The 18594-nt window shown below is 52.3% G+C and overlaps 6 protein-coding genes across 6 annotated transcripts; 3 read left to right on the top strand and 3 right to left on the bottom strand.

The window, feature by feature from the left end:
* Positions 1-2134: 2134 nt before the first annotated feature.
* On the bottom strand, positions 2135-5197 carry SEPMUDRAFT_147225 (microtubule associated protein). Its single transcript, XM_016904157.1, has 2 exons — positions 4841-5197; positions 2135-4780 (listed from the first exon to the last, which is right to left on the bottom strand). The coding sequence occupies exons 1-2, from the start codon at positions 4949-4951 to the stop codon at positions 2501-2503; spliced, it is 2391 nt and encodes a 796-aa protein (XP_016763425.1). The 5' UTR covers positions 4952-5197; the 3' UTR covers positions 2135-2500.
* Positions 5198-5660: 463 nt separating this feature from the next.
* On the top strand, positions 5661-6790 carry SEPMUDRAFT_147224 (heme oxygenase-like protein). The gene has a single exon (XM_016904156.1). It carries the CDS (start codon positions 5742-5744, stop codon positions 6480-6482), a length of 741 nt encoding a protein of 246 aa, XP_016763424.1. The 5' UTR covers positions 5661-5741; the 3' UTR covers positions 6483-6790.
* Positions 6791-8737: 1947 nt separating this feature from the next.
* On the bottom strand, positions 8738-13949 carry SEPMUDRAFT_147223 (Na_H_Exchanger-domain-containing protein). The gene is made up of 3 exons (XM_016904155.1): positions 13837-13949; positions 12739-13774; positions 8738-12394 (listed from the first exon to the last, which is right to left on the bottom strand). The coding sequence occupies exon 3, from the start codon at positions 12070-12072 to the stop codon at positions 8914-8916; it is 3159 nt and encodes a 1052-aa protein (XP_016763422.1). The 5' UTR covers positions 12073-12394; positions 12739-13774; positions 13837-13949; the 3' UTR covers positions 8738-8913.
* SEPMUDRAFT_123630 (uncharacterized protein) lies at positions 12370-13949 on the bottom strand. The gene is made up of 2 exons (XM_016901854.1): positions 13837-13949; positions 12370-13774 (listed from the first exon to the last, which is right to left on the bottom strand). The coding sequence occupies exons 1-2, from the start codon at positions 13839-13841 to the stop codon at positions 13570-13572; spliced, it is 210 nt and encodes a 69-aa protein (XP_016763423.1). The 5' UTR covers positions 13842-13949; the 3' UTR covers positions 12370-13569.
* A 378-nt stretch (positions 13950-14327) lies between these two features.
* On the top strand, positions 14328-15474 carry SEPMUDRAFT_147218 (uncharacterized protein). The gene is made up of 2 exons (XM_016904154.1): positions 14328-14711; positions 14769-15474. Exons 1-2 carry the CDS (start codon positions 14635-14637, stop codon positions 14971-14973), a joined length of 282 nt encoding a protein of 93 aa, XP_016763421.1. The 5' UTR covers positions 14328-14634; the 3' UTR covers positions 14974-15474.
* A 112-nt stretch (positions 15475-15586) lies between these two features.
* Positions 15587-18558, top strand: SEPMUDRAFT_79838 (MCM-domain-containing protein). Its single transcript, XM_016910230.1, has 2 exons — positions 15587-15703; positions 15754-18558. Exons 1-2 carry the CDS (start codon positions 15631-15633, stop codon positions 18315-18317), a joined length of 2637 nt encoding a protein of 878 aa, XP_016763420.1. The 5' UTR covers positions 15587-15630; the 3' UTR covers positions 18318-18558.
* The last annotated feature ends 36 nt before the right edge of the window (positions 18559-18594 follow it).

The raw sequence follows: 18594 nt of genomic DNA, 5'->3' as shown, positions 1-18594 counted from the left end.
ATTGCCTTTCAATTTCTGTTGTTGCCCGAGCATTCATTTGACCGCTTCATCCGCCTGCCTACCTGCCTGCTTCACAATAATTAAAAAATCCTCATGCCCAGAAAACTGGCAGGGAGATCATCCGACGGGCCTACGCCTACACTACGCCTACGCCTTGACGCCCAAGATGGAGTGAGAGCACCACCACCACCAACCACCAGGCACTTTGATCTACATACCTTGCCATTTTCCGCTAGCACAGCACCCTCCTCTCCCACCCCCGGTCGGAGATCATTACAGTATCACGCGCCCGGAAGATTTTCATTGTCGACATCATCATCATCAGCACCAGCATCAGTATGATGAGCAAGCAAGCTGGTCAGAAATAGTAGCTAAGTAAAACATGCTACTGCGGCTACGCAACGCACGACACTTGAATCCTTGTTGCGTTTTTATAGACCGCTGTTGGCCTTTTGTATGTGCAGACAGACAGACAGACAGACAGACAGATTGTATAACGTTAGAGACGATCTGTCCTGTAATAGACACGTACGTACACGTACACGTACACGTATTCTACATACTAGGTAAGGTACCTCAAATACGCTGATGATCAGCTACCAGGTCGGTACCAGGTAAGTATGAACATCACACGAGCCGAAAAGAGAAAAATATTCAAAAGGCACTGCTGCGGCGAAAAAGAACAAAAAAAGTTTGTATCATCTTTTTTTCTGCAGATTCTCTGTGTGTGGGGGTCGCCGCCAGCAACAACACCGTATACATGTACATACCGGGTTCAGTACGGTGTAATGTCGTGTATCTACCTTACCTGGAGGTATGTTACAGACCTGGCATCCATCCATCCATCCATCTAGGGCAGCGATTTTTTCTTTTTGTCAATTTTTTTTCTTTCTTTCTTTAGCCATCATCATCATCATCATCTATCTTCAATAAATCTTTATACAGGCCTGATCCTTTCCTACCTTAAGTTAGGTACCTCTTCTTGCAGGAATAAGATAACGGTCGGGCGGAATTTACACGATATGTAGAACCACACCCCTAACATTCTCGTATAGTCAAGTCCAGTCACAGCGGAATCAAACCCGTCAGGACCTCCGGAAAGAAGGAATAAAGGGAAGGAAAGGGAAGGGAAGCAGAGACGGACGGAATAGGCAACTCTATGCTTCTTTGAACCTTTTTAAGTTTTTTTGTTCTCGTCTACAGAGTTTACATGTATGTATGTATATGTACTCATGTAGTAGGAGGTTGTTGAATAGGATGTCACGTTCCTCAGGTATATGCTAGGTACTACCTTAGGTAGGTACTGTACGTCCCTAGGAGGGTAAGGTAAGGTAGGTAAGGTAGCTGTACTCGTACAAGTTGTTGATTACCTTGTAGGTCTTACTTTTATGCAGTTCTGGCCGTGGGGAATTCCGAATTACAGTCTACAGGTATAGGTACATAGCTAGTAATTCACGCAACTGAGCTAGGAGGTACATGTACCTTAGCAAATGGAGATACCTTATGTATGCAGGTAGGTGTTCGCATGCTCATCATCATCATCATCATCAAACACACAGCTATGTACCTACCCGTAGGTAGGTACATGTAGTTCAGAAGAAAGATACAAAAAGATACAAAAAGATAGGCTACTCCTCGGGAACCAAGCGGCCTCATACCGCGATTTTACATACATACATCGGAACATATACATCGGAATAAAAGATCGATGATCATAATGATGACAATGACAACGACTGGGTATATACATACATAGCTAGCCATCTCATCGATGATCGCCCGACCGCTTATCTTAGGTAGGTAAGGTACTTGTCTGCTTCATGAAACTAGGAGGGGAGGTAGTGGACCTCAGATGGTCTCCATCTTTCATCTTTCATCTGAAGAAAAAAAAAAGAAAAAGAAAAAAAAAAAGAAAAAAGCACCCCTGGTTATACGAGCGAGAAAGACTACTACTACTACCTCAGGTACATACTAGATATAGATACATGGTGTATGTACCCACTGGCTACGTCAAGAAGTGGGTTGGTTTTGGAAATAATTTGCATGCACCAAGGTAGACAGGTAGTACTAGTAGTGCAAAGCCTTCATACTCCACCTCATTGACGTGCACACGAGAAAGAGGAGGGAGAGAGAGGGAGAATCGAAAAGTGCACATTTGTAAAGATATCTACTATAATTCATACCCTCGTTGTCTCCAGAAAATAGGTGTACAGAGTCCGTCCCAGCCGTCAAGGACACGTTGTCTCATAAAAGGAAAAGAAAAGGGTCAGCCCGCACAGCTATCGTTTGGAAGGAGGGGAAGGGGCTCATGGTTCGCGTCAAGGCTCCTCCTATTACTCCATAGTCGCAACAAGCCAAAGAAGAAGCAGAAGACCGTCACGCCTTGCCCCCCATCTTGGTACCGTTGTCTTCCAAAATTTGCGCCTGCCAACGCCATGCAATCCTGTGAATCTCGCGATTCGTGTTCAAAACAGCCAGCCTACTACCGGGACACACGAGATCAATAAGTCTCACCGACACTGCCATCATCTGTCCATCCTGCTTCGCTACCGTCCCGTCCTTCTTCAGCTATGGGCTGTTCCCGTATGCGCTTGATGCCGCCCAGCTGACCAGAAGCTGTCCCAGGTCTCTTGATCGTTTGCCGCATCTGATTTTGCTGATGCTTGACTTTGGCATAGTATGCCTCCTTCGCATCAGATTCGTCATTCTCCGAAGTACTGTCATAGGTTTCCCAATTCTCGCTGCCGCTAACCTGAGATCCGCTCATAATGGAAGACGTATTACTGCTTTGACGAGAAATAGGCGGTGCCAGTGGATACTCCTGCCTACTCATTGGTCGAGACGTTGATGAAGCGAACGAGTCGACAGATCGGCTATGCGCATGGCCACGAGACCCATGAGATGACAACGAGTGCATGCTGGAGTAATGGTTGTTCTGATATCGTCGGTCATCGTAGGGATCCTCTGTCTCCAGATGACGAAGCACACTCCCCGATCGCTCCAGGTCCAGGCCGTTCTCCTTGTTACTGCCAATAGGCGTCGGGGTGGGCGGTACGAAGATGTCCTTCATCTTGGGCGGAGGTACACGGGGAGGACCCATATTGCCACGCAATGTGCGATTCAAGTCCGTCTCATGACTCGCTGTCATGTTGCTCCTCTCGCGGCGTTCGGGCGAGTTGCTGCCATTGGGCAGGATTCCCATAGGGAGTCGTGAGCCAGAAGCCCCAGGGATCTTTGATGGACTTCCACGGACAGATCCAAAGCCTGCTACAGATGCGCCAAGCATTGAAGCACTGATACCGGAGTGGCCTATTGTCGAGGCGGCCAATGGGTTGCGATTGGAATGAGCAGTGGGTGTCTTGCTTCGTGTCGGATTGCCGCCTCGCAGGGTACCTGCACTTTTACTCTGTGCCAAATTTGGTCTGCTATCTCGTCCAGCGCTCTTGGGCGCATCTCGGGTACCGGAAAGAGCATTTGGGGTCTTGCTGCGTGGCGGGGGAGCTCTCGCCTGTGTTGCCTCCAGCTCGTCCAGGTATCGTTGGCCATGGACACAGAAAGGACGGCCATACTCGTCTTCCCAGTCTTCCAATGTCTTCCGGAGGTCTGCTTCCACTTTGGGCAACTCTTTCGTGATGCGCTTCCGCTGCTTTTCTTCACGTAACAACTTTCCAGGATCACGCTTCTCTCCCTTGGCGCCCTTCGACATCAGTCGAGATGCATCCTGACTACTCTTCTCCAGATCTTCGCGATCCTGTATGAGACTTCGGTGCCTGTCTACTGCGGCCAAAATGGGCGCACGCTGTTCCTTGAGATTTTCTAGTCGCGCAATTTCCTGTTCGTGAGCCGACAAGAGCGCATCCGAGTACACATCGGAAAAGGCAGGCGCAAAGTCCAGCATCTCCTCCTCGGAGAAGTACAAGCCGTCCCACAGCGCCTGAAGCTTAAACCTTGCATCCTCGACAAATATGTGCAAGTTCTGTCGTTTGAGCTCGTTCAGTCTGGCAAGCTCATCCTCGAATTCATTGATCTGTCGAATGCCTACTCCGCGGTTGCTCGCCAGGAACTGCTTGCGTTCGCTCTCGTCCACCCCCAGACGCTCCCACAGTCCGTCCACAGCGGCGCGCAAGTCTTTCAGCTTCTTTTCACGTTGTTGCTTCTCGCTGATGAGCTTATCGCGCTTGCTCCCCAGACGCTGCAAGTCTTCCTTGTGCAGGCCCAGTTGCTCTGGTGAATTACGAGCAAACTGCACGATTTGGCTGTCAATTTGAGCCTGTGGCACACCGAGCTCGGAATACAGGTTGATGATGTCGTCGCCATATTGGGCGACTTGCGCCACACGCTTGTTGTACTCGTCGTAGACACGAGTGAACTCGTTATCCAGCTTCGTCACGTAGGTTGGGGAGAGATCGAACGAAGGAGGTATCTCGGCTTTGGGTGCCGTGGGCGGCAGCTTGATCTTCACGAAAGACGGCTCGAGATGTGAAGCATACGACTCGAGGGCGTCCACCAATTTCTTGACTTGTTCATAGCGCTCGCGGTGCAGCTTCGCCATGGTGTGGTGCTTCTGCTTGAGTCGCTCAATGCAGTTCAGCAGTGGAAATGTGATCTTGAGTCCGTCATTCTCCGCCTCGTAGTCGTCCTTGGGTCGGGTGTCGTCTAGGGATCGCTCCATCTGCCGGATCGTCTTGATGAGGCGCTGTGCCTCTTCGGTAAGGTCATGCTTTTCCTTTGCGACGAGGTTCAACTGGCTGTGCAGTGTTTCCGAGAGGGCGGAGAAGAGCTGGAAGATATCAGTTCAGGATTGCATCTGACCTAGCGGCACCTAGTGTGCTGACTGTACCTCTGATTCGCGGGAGTCGCGCTCATGACTGGCCACTCCAATGTCGTCGAAGAAGCCATGCAGACGCTCAATGATAGTGGTGACCTGCTGCGACAAGTACGAGGTATCCATTGCACAAAGTGTGGGCTCCGCCGTTGCGAGCTACTATCTTATCGGAACGGCATCAAAGGAATGGAATGGTGGAATGTTTGGGTGCGCGCTGCCGAAGCACTTTTCGCGACCGTGTCGACCAGGCTGCGCTGCTCCGTTCGGCGACGACGGTGTTTGTGTGCGTGCGTGAGTGGGTGTGTGATATTGAGACTGTATGCGGACAGGGTGGCAGAGGAGGGATGTCGTCGTGGTCTCCGAGATGTCAGCGAGCTGGTGTGGGAAGATGCGTTGGTTAGAACTACATTAGTGACATGTAGGTTCTGTTATTCGAAGCCGCCATTGACTCTAGCTCGCGTGTATCAGTCCGTTGGCCAGACAACGCGCCACAGTTTACGCCACGATCTTTTTATACCTGGCCTCAACGAGCACCTGCAGACACTAAAGAAGGTAGTCACTCGTCACTAGTCACGATGGGGAAGTAGCAGACTGTGATCACTCACCACTGGCACCAGAGAGCAGTCACCCGCGCCTCTATCGTCAGGTAGGAGGTACCTACAGGTAATGTTGCCAGCAGCAAACATACTTCTATCCATCATGACTTCGCTCTGTCGCCCTTTCGCTGCCGCCGCCGCTGCCTCAGCTTCGTCTCGCCCTGCACCCTCTCCACCGCCTTGACATGGCATCGCCTCTCCCTCCCGCCGCTCTACTCCCCCCGCCGCCGCCCTCTCCCTCGCCGCCCTCCGCCACCACCGTGGGAGCCCGTATCAACAGCGCATGTCGGATCCAACACACCGAGCTCAACCGCCTGCTGATGCAGCGCCTTCCACTCGCGCTACCTCCGAACCAACAGGGTCCTCTTCTGTTCGCCAGAGGCATTGTTCCATTTGCGAGGATTTTCTTCTTCTTTGAGTCGGAATGGGACCTGCTTATCCGACATGCAGCAAGCCCCAGTGATGGCGTGCAGAAGTGGCTCGCAGATCTCCGGCCGCATGGTCTGGCAAGGGCAACCCGACTAGAGAACGACCTGAAACACTTACGCGCTGTTGCTGGGCCAAACATATACCGCACACCTGACTTAGGGGATTACTGGCTGAGGGATATGCGTACTCGCTTGCGAAGCCAACCACATGTATTGATGGCTTATGCGTGGGTCTTCTACATGGCTACTTTTGCGGGTGGGCGATGGATACGGCAGCAGTTGGCGAATGGTGGAGCTGAGTTCTGGACACAACGCCCCTTGACCGACGTCGACGTGGTAGAGGAGGGCCCGGCGCCAGAATTCCATGGATTTTCCTTTCTTTCCTTCGATGGCGATCAGGACGGTGAAGATATCAAGGCTCTTTTCAAGACTCGCCTTGCAGAAGCCGAAACACTCTTGACAGGAGAGCAAAAGCAGGACATCGTAGATGTTGCCCAGCAACTGTTCGAAAGATGCAACAAGCTGGTTGGTGAGCTGGATGTGATGGTTACTCGAGACCGTGTCCCGACTTGGCTACTACCGACATGTTTTGTGCTGTTTCTGATGCTTTTGTTTGTTTGTGGTGTGGGATAATCCGCGCGCTGTTTTCCGGGCTATCCTTCTAGTCCCGGCGCAGCATTCTCGACGACAGTGCAACGACACCCAGACATTTTGAATAATATGGTGATAGCGCGGAGCATCAGTGTGCATGGAGGCGTGAGGTATTCCCACTGATTGATATGGATCATGGCATGGGAGCAGCGTCGCGTTATATATGAATCGGGATTGCGGTTGCATAACAGTGCGGTACGTATCTACTGGGTGCTGCTTTCACCTTGAGTGTTTTTCAAATGGGACTGCATGATCAATACTCCTGCGTCGATGACAGGTAAACCTCACTCCCTCAGTATCAAATCACAGCCACGTGGTCCAGCCCTCGCCACCATTTCACTTCTCGTTAAATGTGATCTCGGTCCAACGATCTAGGAGGTACATCACTCCGCCTGCAGGACTCACGCAGTCACACCGAAGAACAATCTCGAATCGACACCGCCAAACAAAAGATCAACGCGAAACTGTATCGTGGTCAGGGAATTGACGTCGCTCAAAAGCCTGCCCGTCCAACTCTCAGGCTGGTAATGCACGACTTCGCTCTCGGCTTGTCTGCCCCAGTACACATTCAAGTACCAATTCAAGACTGTGCATGTGTTCTATGCTACCCCTAAAGCCGGTTTCCAGGCATCTGTGCTCTCTGCCAACGTGACGAATACAATGTCACGAATCATTGTCGCACTTGAATGTATCTCTCGCCAACCAGCTTTCGAAGCTAGCAACAGGCGCTATCTACCTACATAATGCCTCCCTGGATTTGCGTATATCGATACAGGATGTGGATCCGCTGCCTGCCTCTTCTCCTGCTGGAGATATGCGAGTTGTTTCATGAAATTGAAGCCTAGACTATAATCCCACTCAGAACTTACTGGCCTCGATTTCAGCCTTGGATGCGTTTCATCAACGTTTTCGAGGCGCCGAACTACAACTGAGGTAAGTGACTCCAAGATCATGACAGAAAACGGAGCGTCTTGAAACGGACAACACCAAGATGGACATGTGCCAGACGGGTAGTCGTCGATGTACTTCGGACCGAAGACGATCCGATGTAGGACGCCTTCGTCGCGGAATACAGGACAACAGCGGGTTCCGGTGAGTAGAGTGCCCTTTCACCTATAGAGGACTTCGAGGTTGGGATTCTAGATGTCTTCGGTGTCCGAGTGCCAGATATGGGCTCCAAGTATACTTCACGTCCCCCCAGTTTAGGTTTCCTCCTCTTCGTCCACCGAACCACAACGATCATCGCCAATAAAGAACATCCCAGACGACAATGAGCTTAACCAGCTGTCCGAATCACCTCCTCAAATTGCCCCTCGAGCTTCGTCTACAGATCTACGAGCTCGTCCTCGCCCAACTAAACGGAGAAATCCGACTAACCTACACCGGAGGAGGAGGAGGAGGAGGAGGAGGAGGAGGAGGAGGAGGAGGAGCAGGAGCAGGAGCATCCTCCAACCTCCCATGTCAAAAAAGAAAATCCCTCCTCCAACCTCCCCTCCCAACCAACACCCTCTCCATCCTCCTCCTCTCCCACCAAATCCGCTCCGAAGCCCTCTCCACTCTCACCTCCACCACCACCCTGCACCTCACCATCCCCCTTCTCGGCCCTTACATCCAACTCATCCGCGGCAAACCCAGTCTCTGTCCCCACAACGCTCCTGCTGCAACCGCTGCAACCGCCGTGCTGCGAATTTGGCTACAGTGGTCAGTGGGGAAATCTCCCCGAGTCGAAATTCTGGTGGGCACGTGGTATACGTGGTGGGAGAGAGCTACGCCGGAAATGGTCGGGAGGGTCGTGAGGAGGTTTGGGGATGTGGTTTTTGATGTTGCTGCTGCTGTTGCATCATGTTCATCATCATCATCATCGAAGAGGGAGGAGGTCGGAGTAGGGGAAGAGCGATATCATCATCATCATCATAACAAGGCTCGAGTGACGGTGAGGATGAATGTGAATTGGAGTGTGGTGATTACAGGGGGTGCGCATGGGGAGTTTGAAATTGGAATACCGATTGGGGATCTTGGTATGACAGCAGCAGCAGGAGGAGCAGAAGGAGAGAGGAGGAGGCGAATGGATGATTGTATCGAGGAGAAGTTGAAAAGGTTTATTGTGGTTGGTGGTAGTGATGTGCACAGTCATCAAGGTTGTTTGCTCGAGAATTTGCGGACGTGCAGGAAAAAGTTTCACGATCTATTTGATCTTCTTTCTCATTGATGGGAAGTGGTGCACGTGAAATCAGTGCCCGGAAGAAAGCATGATGTGGTATGGTTGGTCGTCAATAATACCCTATGTACATCGTTCTATGTCCCTAACACCTCATTCAGGCAAATCTCCAAAGCCATATGCACAGGTAAATGTACCATGCAGCAAGCAAGATTCGTGGATCACAACAGTCTCATGTCTTCGTGCAATCATGTATTACCTCCCAACATTCTTTCCCCACCGAAGAGCGCTCTGCCGAGGACGAGAAGTACTACTGCTACCTTCTGCTGGTCTCGAAGGTGCCTCTGGTTGATCCGCAAAACGAATGCCGCGAGGCTGAGGAGCCTCCGTCACCTCTTCCTCCTCTTCACTGTCGCTCTCCTCACGGCTGATACCTAGCGCTCCTTCTCTACGTCTGCGCTCGGCAGCGGTTTCACCAGCGTCGCTCACGTTTCGGCCATGAGGTGAAATTGAGCTTGCACCGGTTACTGGCACGGGCCGTCTGGCAGGAGGCACGCGATCTGTACCGTCGTCCTCAGAGTCGGAATCCTCCGCTGTTTGCTGTTCAAGCGCGACCCTACGCCGACGCTCGGCAGCTGTCTCGCCCTGATCGGCTTGGCGAGATCTCAAGTTATACGTTACATCGTGGAAGGGTACTTCTTGGCCTCCAGAGTCGACCAGGTGCACATCACCCTCATCCGATTCTTCAGTGACGGTCCGTGCAAGTTTAGCAACGCCTGCCTCTTTCTCGGCTTCTGGATTCTCATTCACCACAGGTATGGCGTTACGATGGCGCTTGGGATCAGACACCGCTCGATCTCGAGAAGCTTGTGCTTGTGCTTGCTCGCGGGCGTCGATGCGTGCTTCACGCTTGACGGCTTCCGGTGCGTTACTGTCTTCCACCGCCTCGACACGGCTCTTGGGGTCCATCTGCCGAATCTTGTCAATGAATTCGGCTTTGCTCATCCGCCGACCACCCTGTGTGATCGTGAATCGAAGGCGCTCGTCGTCGTTCTGTTTATTGCCGCCGGATGGAGCATCAACACTGGAGGAAGGCCCAGCAGCTCCCGACTCGCCCTTGCCGTCCTTACCGCCAAGGCCGAGCATCTTGCCCATCTGACCAATACGATGTCTGGACTGTCCTGGATCCGCGGTGTAGCTTCCCTTGCGCTCAGGTGCCGGAATGTCGTATTTCTTGATGACTTCACCGTCTTCGTCTTCGACAATGATGGTATTGCCATACTGGTATGCACGTGCTGGACCGCGAGGCTCTTTTGATTGCTCAGATTTTGGCGGTCTCTCCTCGCGACGGCGACGCATCGCGTCGCCCGTCATGGAGTTCAACTTGTTCAGACCACCACGCCAGCCTTTGCCAGGTCTCTCGAGCTTTTCTTCCACCGTCTTCGCCTCACGCACAGCCTCATGTCCGGGATCGGTAGCGGGGTCGTCCTTTGTGGGCGCCACGCCATGATTTGCATCAGCGTGCTCCTTATGCATCAGACGTCGACCTTCGCGCTCTTCCTTTCTCCCTCGATTTGGCGAACCTTGCTCCTCTTTGCTCTTCTCTACAGCAAGAACATTGCCTTCCTTGTCTTCGTATACCGTGTCTTTCCCTTCCTCAAAGATCTCACCCGGGCCATCCTCGTCCTGAGAGGCATTGCCGTCCTTCTCATCTGATGCTGAAGGCGGATCACTCTTCAAAGCAAGAGTATCGGAGTCACTCGCTCTCCAGTCATTGTGTTCTTGCTCGCGTCTTGACACAGGGGCAATTGCAGATTGACTGATAGGACCACCAGGTCCGCAACCGTTCTCCCAGTTCTTGCTTCTGCGGGAACGATGGCGTGAAGAGGCCCGGCTCGGGTTGTCTTCCTCCTTCTGCCGCCTCAAGAAGGTGCCGGGGGCAGCGATTGGTAGCCCACCAGCGCCTGTCTGCTCGTCGAGCGATGCAGCAGACATGGAACTCTTTGATCGAGACTGAATTCGCGGTAAACGTTCCATCCAGGAGGGCCCTTGCTCGTTGCCTTGTGTATATGACATTGTCAGAGTCAGAGTGTTGATGTGCTTGCCGAGCGTGAACACCGCAATGGACGAGCCATGCACAACGATAGAGGTCACCACGAGGAAGGTCGTAATTGGCCAAATGAGGTAAATGACGTTGTACTCTTCAGTCGTCTCTGGAGGGAGAGTCGCCAAAGGTGTTGTGGAGTCCGTTTCAAGCTCGGCACGTGCCAAGATTGCCACGAAAATGGCGCCGACACCAATGGGTCCGAAATGTCCAGCAAAGAGCGCTTCGCGCCAGGTCTTGATGTCTGGTATGATGGGCTTGAGTGCCATCATGATGGGAATGCGCCGGAAGAACAGAACCAGCAACGCAATGACGATTAATTTCCAGACATCCAGCCCCAGATTGCCCGAGTTATACTGCTCCCACGGAATGATAGTGCCAAAGTACACGAAGAAGGCCAGATTGATCAGCAAATCGATCACGTTAGACACGTGCGACTCCTCTGTCTTTTCGGTGAACCACCCATCATTACTAAACCCGACTCCACACGCAAAGCCAACGAGCAAGTCGTCCAAGCCAAGCAGAGAGCCAGATCCAGCGCAGAAGAGAGCCAGAACGAAGTAGAAGACCAGAAAAGACTCTCGGTCAATGATGTCCCTCTCGTGGGCAGCTCGAATGGCGCGTCTCGCTATGTAGCCTACACACACACCATAGAAGGCACCAAAGATACACTCGTAAAGAATGGTGTAACAGAACCAGTGATAGAAGACCTCTCCTGCATTAGGTCGGTACTTGATGATGTACAAGGCCAGGTAAATGAAGGGAAACGCCATTCCATCGTTGCACCCCGATTCTGCAGACAGCAGGTCTCGGATATGCTTGGGGACACGCTTTGCAAACTTGCCTTTTCCAACGACTGAAGAAGCAAGGACAGGATCCGTCGCGGTAACGCAGGCAGCGACGGCCAAACTTTCAAGCCAGCTCAAGTGTTGATGCAAGAGTCCCCAGATGAACAGACTGGTGACGAGCCAGCCAAAAGTCATGACTGGAATGAGCAAGAAGGTGACGGATCGCCAATGGCGTTCCATGTAAGCCTTGGGCAGCTCGACACCCACGGCGAAACATTGTACCACCAGGACAATGCGGGAGAATTCCAGGGTGATCTGATCGGTGTTGCCCCAGGTGAATGGGTTGATCAAGTTCGCAGCGTGCGGGCCAAAGATGATGCCGCAGATGGTGGCCACTGTCGCCTCGCCGATGTACAATCGCTCTTTGATCACCGACGAGCATAACATGAACAGACTAGTGAAGCCGCCCAGGATGATGTACACCAGATGCGGCTTGTTGATGGAGAGTTGGTCCCATGCCATTGCAAACTCTAGGTGTGCTCTCTGTCGAGAGCAGTGTGTATATGTGTGCCAACCGAACGCCTATCAATGCTTCGTCACGTCGGCCAGAAGAGCAGACGGGAATCGTAGGACTCGGCGGCGGCGCGTCGATGGAGTGAGTGGTGGGTGGCCTTCGAATGCATACAGCTCGGTGGTTCCGCCCAGTCGCCGGTCCCAATCGTGTATGTGGGTGTGGGGTTGTGGGTGGTCTCGTAGACGGTATATGAGTTGGCGGGCGGGCGGGCGGGCGCGAGATGGGTGGTGGGTGTGTGTGAGAGAGAGAGAGGTACAGTGGTTGAAGTACCTAAGACAAGAATCCAAGACGTTAGCGAAGGTTTGTCCAAGCGTTTGCCTCCTCTTTGGCGTTGCCAAGCGCAGTTCGGCTGGCCGTGGGCGCAGGTTGTGTGGATGTGTGGTTGTGTTTACGTCGTCATGCGTCGAGGACGCGAGGGCAGGCAAGTTGGGGCAAGGGTACCTGGCTTGGCCTGGCTGAGAGCTCGTCTGCTGGGTAATGCTTGGTCTGTCGTGTATCTGTACCAGTGTGTACCCTACCTAAGGTGCAGGTACATGTAGATATTGTATACCAGGTAGATAATCATTGTACCCTGATACCTTATTGCCTGAGGCAAGTAAGCACAATATACCTACCTACTATACCATTACCACCTTCATTTTGGCCAGAGGCGAGCAGGAAGCCTTCCTGTCGGCCCTTTCACCGAGGCATGATTCAGGTACACATGTATTTGTTGCCCTTCCCTTCCCCTCCACTCTCCCACACGGAAAGTCGGAATCTCTTGTTCGGCGTCCCGCCGGTCTGACGGCCCGACTCGTCCGATTGGCATTTCGTCCTGAGCTGCCGCGGAGGAAGAGAAGCACTAGGAAGTAGTGTTATCTTGGACAATAATAAGGTAAGGTAGGTAATATCACACAACGATGACTCTTCGATGAATTGCCTTCCATTCTCTCACGAATTCGGAACAAACAAGTATGTCCGTCATATTTGGCCCATCTTTCAAACCTCACTGTGCCAACAAGAGGGAAGGATTCTCGGCAATAGGCTTGAAGTGCGCCCAGAGATTCTCGTGCATTGCTTGACATTCGGCGTGCTTCTTATACCAGCGGCTACATGAGGTATGTGAGCTGCGCGCTCCTGCACAACTGACCACTTTCCGAACGCTCTGCATAAGACTATGCTGCTGACGAGCTTTTGTCCGATGCGGATAACATGGGGATGCATGCTGTGACCAGTGCATCAATTGACATGCCAGACATGGTCTTCAATCTGTATCACGGCCTAGCCCGGGTGCAGATGCGCCCACGCGGATGCACTAAGGTGCGCTGTGACGTTGAGAGCTGCTGTGACCTGTCAACTCTTTGCCAGTGTTTCCTTGGGGATGGAGCAGGCTGAATGCCGGTACCGCGAGCTTCGCCAACAGCCAGAAAGGCTGGGGATCCTCGAAAGCGAAGCTGCTTATCAACTTATCCCATACACAACCTCCTCTCCTTTGCCATGGACCTGCTGAGTATCTCCGCTCGTTGCGCATCGAATTCTCCCGAGTACAGCTTGAGTGGCTCCTCACGAGTGATGAAGAAGTAGATCATGTGACGAGTGTCTCCATGGACAGATCTAGTAGTCTGGAACGAGAGCATAAGACTCTTTCGTTGGCCTAGAAGCCATTGTGGACTAGGTATCATATGTCAGTCGGGACCGATCCGAGGCCATCGCGCACCGCAACATTTACCTACTTCATCCAAAATGAAGCGTCCTGCACATTTTCTGAGCTTCGCAGTTGCAGTGGCTGAGTTAGACGTGGAATGTAGGCTACCTAAAGCATGAGTGCACAAAATATTGCTTCAGCACGTACTGCCGCCCACCAATGCCGTGATAGTTGAGCCTCCACGAACAACGTACGATGAAGGACACCAGGTGCGACCCGAGGGATGAGTCCTTCAAGAGTCTGGAGACAGGTTGCCCGACACATCACGCCACACACCGGCTTCAGCTCCGAATACTCATCGGACACTGCCGATTGCAGCCTTCACAGGTGAGTGGGCGATCTCTCCACCCAAGAGACTGTGCGGGAATGGACAGGAGATCACACCATACGTTCACCAGCTCTCCTGACATCGCTTTCCGGGTACAGCGCTACCGTGACATCTTGCGTGCCAGCGTGACAAAGGGTTGACATTGAGCTGCAGCTCATATACAGCACGATATGCATATGTTAACGTGTCGTCTGATATCATACCACCACTCTCAATCATATAACAACCAGCTTGCAATCTTCCAATCCGTGATCATGATCCAAAGCAGAAAAACATCTACTATTGCACCTTCAACACCTCGACCAGCAGCAATCAATACCAATCAGCACTACTACTCCCGCCTCGACTACTACTGCAGCATCGTCGAGAAAGCACTACAGACAAGCCGACCCAGTGTACATTTCTACTATCTGAACACAAAGCAACACCGGCCCATCAGCAGCAGCAGCAGCAGCACCAGTCAATAAGCCCCCCAACCGAATAGACAACAGCCACAGAATGTCCGCAGTCCGTGGTTTCGTTGTTTTGGGTAGCATTGCAGCCGTTCCTCTCGGCCTCGTCTACGGTCACGCGGCGTACGTTATCCTCTCCACCTTCTCGGACTACGAGCCCCAGACTGATAAGCTCTCCAGGCGCCAGCTCAGCAGCAGGGCTTCGAGTGCCTATAGTCAACGAACTGGGGTTTTTGCTTCACTTCCCAATAAAAACAACAAATCTGTCGATCCTCAGCAGGCGGAGAAGGATAGGTTGAGAGCAATTCGCAGGGCAGAGATCCAAGAAGGTATCCGTTCGGAGCTGGAGTGGTTGCATCAGAATGACTTGACATGCACGTTATGACTACGAGATGCTTGTGGTGGTCTTTAAGAGAGAGAGAACGAAAATATACCAGGTAATGATGGAAGGCGTTTGGGAGGGCTTCTTTTTCGGGAGTGGATGCTTCGTGGCCCTGTATGGTCATTTGAGATAATTTCAGTCGTATCGTTTTCGACCTCAATCTCGTACTGCATCTTCTCGTGCCTCTTACCGTCTTTGCTGGAGGGTGAGAGAGGGAGGCAAGGAGGAAGAGGAGGAGGGAGCGGAGAGGAACTCAGTTCTACACTACCGAGGCCTCTAGCTCTGCCAAGCATTTCCAGTCCTTCTAACAGGTAATGAATGAAAACTGGATCTTGCGTTGTCAATTCCCTAAATACGTTCGGTGAAAGTGACAGTGGTAATTATGAGGCACGGAAGCAATAGTGAAATGATGTGGCATGGTATTAAGAAGTACCTCCATGTATTCTAGGAGGCACAAGTGCGCTCGGGAGGACTTATGTACCGTAATGCAGCCTGCACTTTGACGCGCTGCGACGTGTGTTTGGCGCGTTTCGCGTTCTACTACTGTATGCCGCGCTCGCATTTCTTCGAACACCACCCCACACACATATACACACCCACATCACACACCGGCGACGTATCGTACACTCTTCGCCGCTCTTTCCAAAGCACTCGCCTATTATGGATGGAATACAGCTCCGCGATGAGGCGGTTCGCGATCGCATACGAGCTGCAGAGGAGTTCCTCGATCCGCGTAAGAAGGAAGTCGACGAAGCACTCTGTGCACGCGCTGACTTGCAGCAGAGGACCAGAGAGCGCGGAGTTATCAGGCAGACATCTTGTTGATGCTCAACCGCGGGCTACGACGACTCACAGTCAGCATTGATGAAATTCGACAACATAACAGAGAAATCGCAGATGGCCTCCTGAACCAGCCGTTTGACTGGTCACAAGCCTTCGATCGCGCGCTCTTCAACATCGTGCAGACCCTACGCAATCGAGCAACGCAGCAGGTAGATGAAGAGGCTATGTACTACTGCGCCTATGTGGGCAGTTTTGGAGAGTACGCCTGCAACCCGCGCACGCTATCGTCGCACTACCTGAACCACATGGTATCTCTAGAGGGCATCGTCACAAAATGCTCGCTTGTGCGGCCCAAGGTCATCAAGAGCGTGCACTGGAACGAGAGGAAGTCGACTTTTCATTTCCGCGAATACCGAGATCAGACAATGACTGCCAATGGAGCTGCAAGCACGAGTGTCTACCCTACAGAAGATGGCGAGGGAAATCCGCTGGTTACAGAATACGGGTACTGCACATACAGAGATCACCAGACCATTTCGATTCAAGAGATGCCAGAGAGGGCGCCTGCTGGGCAGCTGCCTCGTGGAGTGGACGTGATCATGGACGATGATATGGTGGACAGAGTAAAACCCGGCGACAGAATACAATTAGTCGGCATCTACCGATCTTTGGGCAATCGTAACGCTGGCCAGGGCAGTTCCACGTTCAAGACGCTCATCCTGGCGAACAATGTGATTTTGCTGTCATCGAAGTCGGGAGGTGGAATTGCGCAGCAGGTCATCACAGATGGCGACATCAGGAACATCAATAAGATTGCGAAAGGGCGAAGGTTGTTCGATCTGCTCTCGCAGTCACTAGCACCCAGTATCTATGGCCACGATCATATCAAGAAGGCAATTTTGCTCATGCTCCTGGGTGGCATGGAGAAGAATCTGGATAATGGAACTCATCTCCGTGGTGACATCAACATACTCATGGTTGGCGATCCTTCAACTGCGAAATCTCAGCTGCTCCGGTTCGTGCTGAACACTGCTCCTCTGGCGATTGCTACAACCGGTCGCGGGTCATCTGGTGTCGGTCTCACAGCAGCGGTTACGTCTGACAAAGAGACTGGGGAGCGCCGTCTCGAAGCTGGTGCGATGGTGCTTGGCGATCGTGGTGTGGTCTGTATCGACGAATTCGACAAGATGTCCGATGTCGACCGTGTCGCCATTCACGAGGTTATGGAGCAGCAAACTGTCACAATTGCAAAGGCAGGCATTCATACCTCACTCAACGCCCGATGCTCAGTCATTGCGGCAGCCAATCCCATCTACGGCCAATACGATACGCATAAGGACCCACACAAGAACATTGCTCTGCCGGACTCCTTGCTCTCGCGATTTGATCTGCTCTTCGTAGTCACTGATGACATAGAAGATGTTCGTGATCGCCAGATTTCTGAGCACGTTCTGCGTATGCACCGATATCGTCAACCTGGAACGGAGGAAGGCGCTCCAGTACGCGAGCAGCAGACCCAGACACTGGGCGTTGGTCTTGAAGAAGAAGGCGATACGACAAACAAGACCACCACGCCCTACGAAAAGTTCGATGCAATGGTACACAGTGGCGTGACGATCACGCGAGGTCGCGGTGCGAACCAACGACGTGAAGTTTTGAGTATTCCTTTCATCAAGAAGTACATTCAGTACGCCAAGTCACGTATCAAGCCCATCTTGACCAAGGGAGCTGCGGATCACATTGTCGCCACTTATAGCGCGCTTCGGAACGATGAGATGGAGGGCAACCAGCGCAAAACTTCACCTATGACTGCGCGTACATTGGAAACGCTGATTCGTTTGGCTACTGCTCATGCAAAGTCACGACTTTCGAACAGAGTTGAAGAGAAGGATGCCGAGGTGGCAGAGAGCATTTTACGGTTTGCTTTGTTCAAAGAAGTTGTGGAGGACGAGCGCAAGCGACGGAAGCGTGCCAGACGATCCCCAGACCCAGATGCCATGTCAACGGACGACTCCGACAGCAGCGACGATGATGATGCCACGAATCTTCGCCCGAGAGCCAGCGGGTCAACACGCACACGTACTGCAGGGCGGAGCACAAGAAGTACAAACGGCACAAATGGCAGTGCAGCCGCGCACGGTGGTGCAGAGGAGGAAGGCGAGGAAGACTTGTACACGTCCACTCCGCGCCGCACAGGACATACCACACAGACGAATGGCGCGACCAATTCTCAGGCGAGTATGGCATCATCATTGCCTGCATCTCAGCTGCTCCAAGATGAGTCCCAGCAGACGCAAGAAGAGGAAGACGAGGAGGAAGAAACAACCACGGCACCAATTTCCGCTCAGCGTGTGCAGGCGTTTCAAACTGCTCTTGGTCAGCTCATTGATGGACCTCTATTCGCAAATGATGCTGCAGATGTCGAGCCGTTGATTGCTGCAGTCAACGCCCGATTAAGGAGTGGTGAGGCTCGCTTCGAGGATGACGAGGCGCAGAAGGCACTAGAAGACCTCAACAGACGCAACAAGATCATGTTGAGTGGAGGGATCGTGTACAAAATCTAATCGTCTAAAGGAAGTGTTTGTGCTTGAGTTCTGCTGCATTGTATTATTGCATGGGCGAACGATGGGAATGCATCTGCTCTCCTTTATATAACGTGTACCACGAACGAGTTACATGTGCCATGAACGCATTACACGCTGTAATTACAGTCAGGCGGTCGCTCACGGCCACCAGCTTTGCGCTTCGTACTTCTTCTTCTATTTTACAGTGGCTTAGAACTCAATATGACCAGCGTGGTCGCTATCGTGACGGAGCAGAGTCGGGTAATCATCGGGACGT

Source organism: Sphaerulina musiva, assembly GCF_000320565.1.
Source record: "Sphaerulina musiva SO2202 unplaced genomic scaffold SEPMUscaffold_2, whole genome shotgun sequence".
NCBI lineage: Eukaryota > Fungi > Ascomycota > Dothideomycetes > Mycosphaerellales > Mycosphaerellaceae > Sphaerulina > Sphaerulina musiva.
Note: the sequence above shows the minus strand (reverse complement) of the source record. Positions and strands in the feature narration are given on the sequence as shown.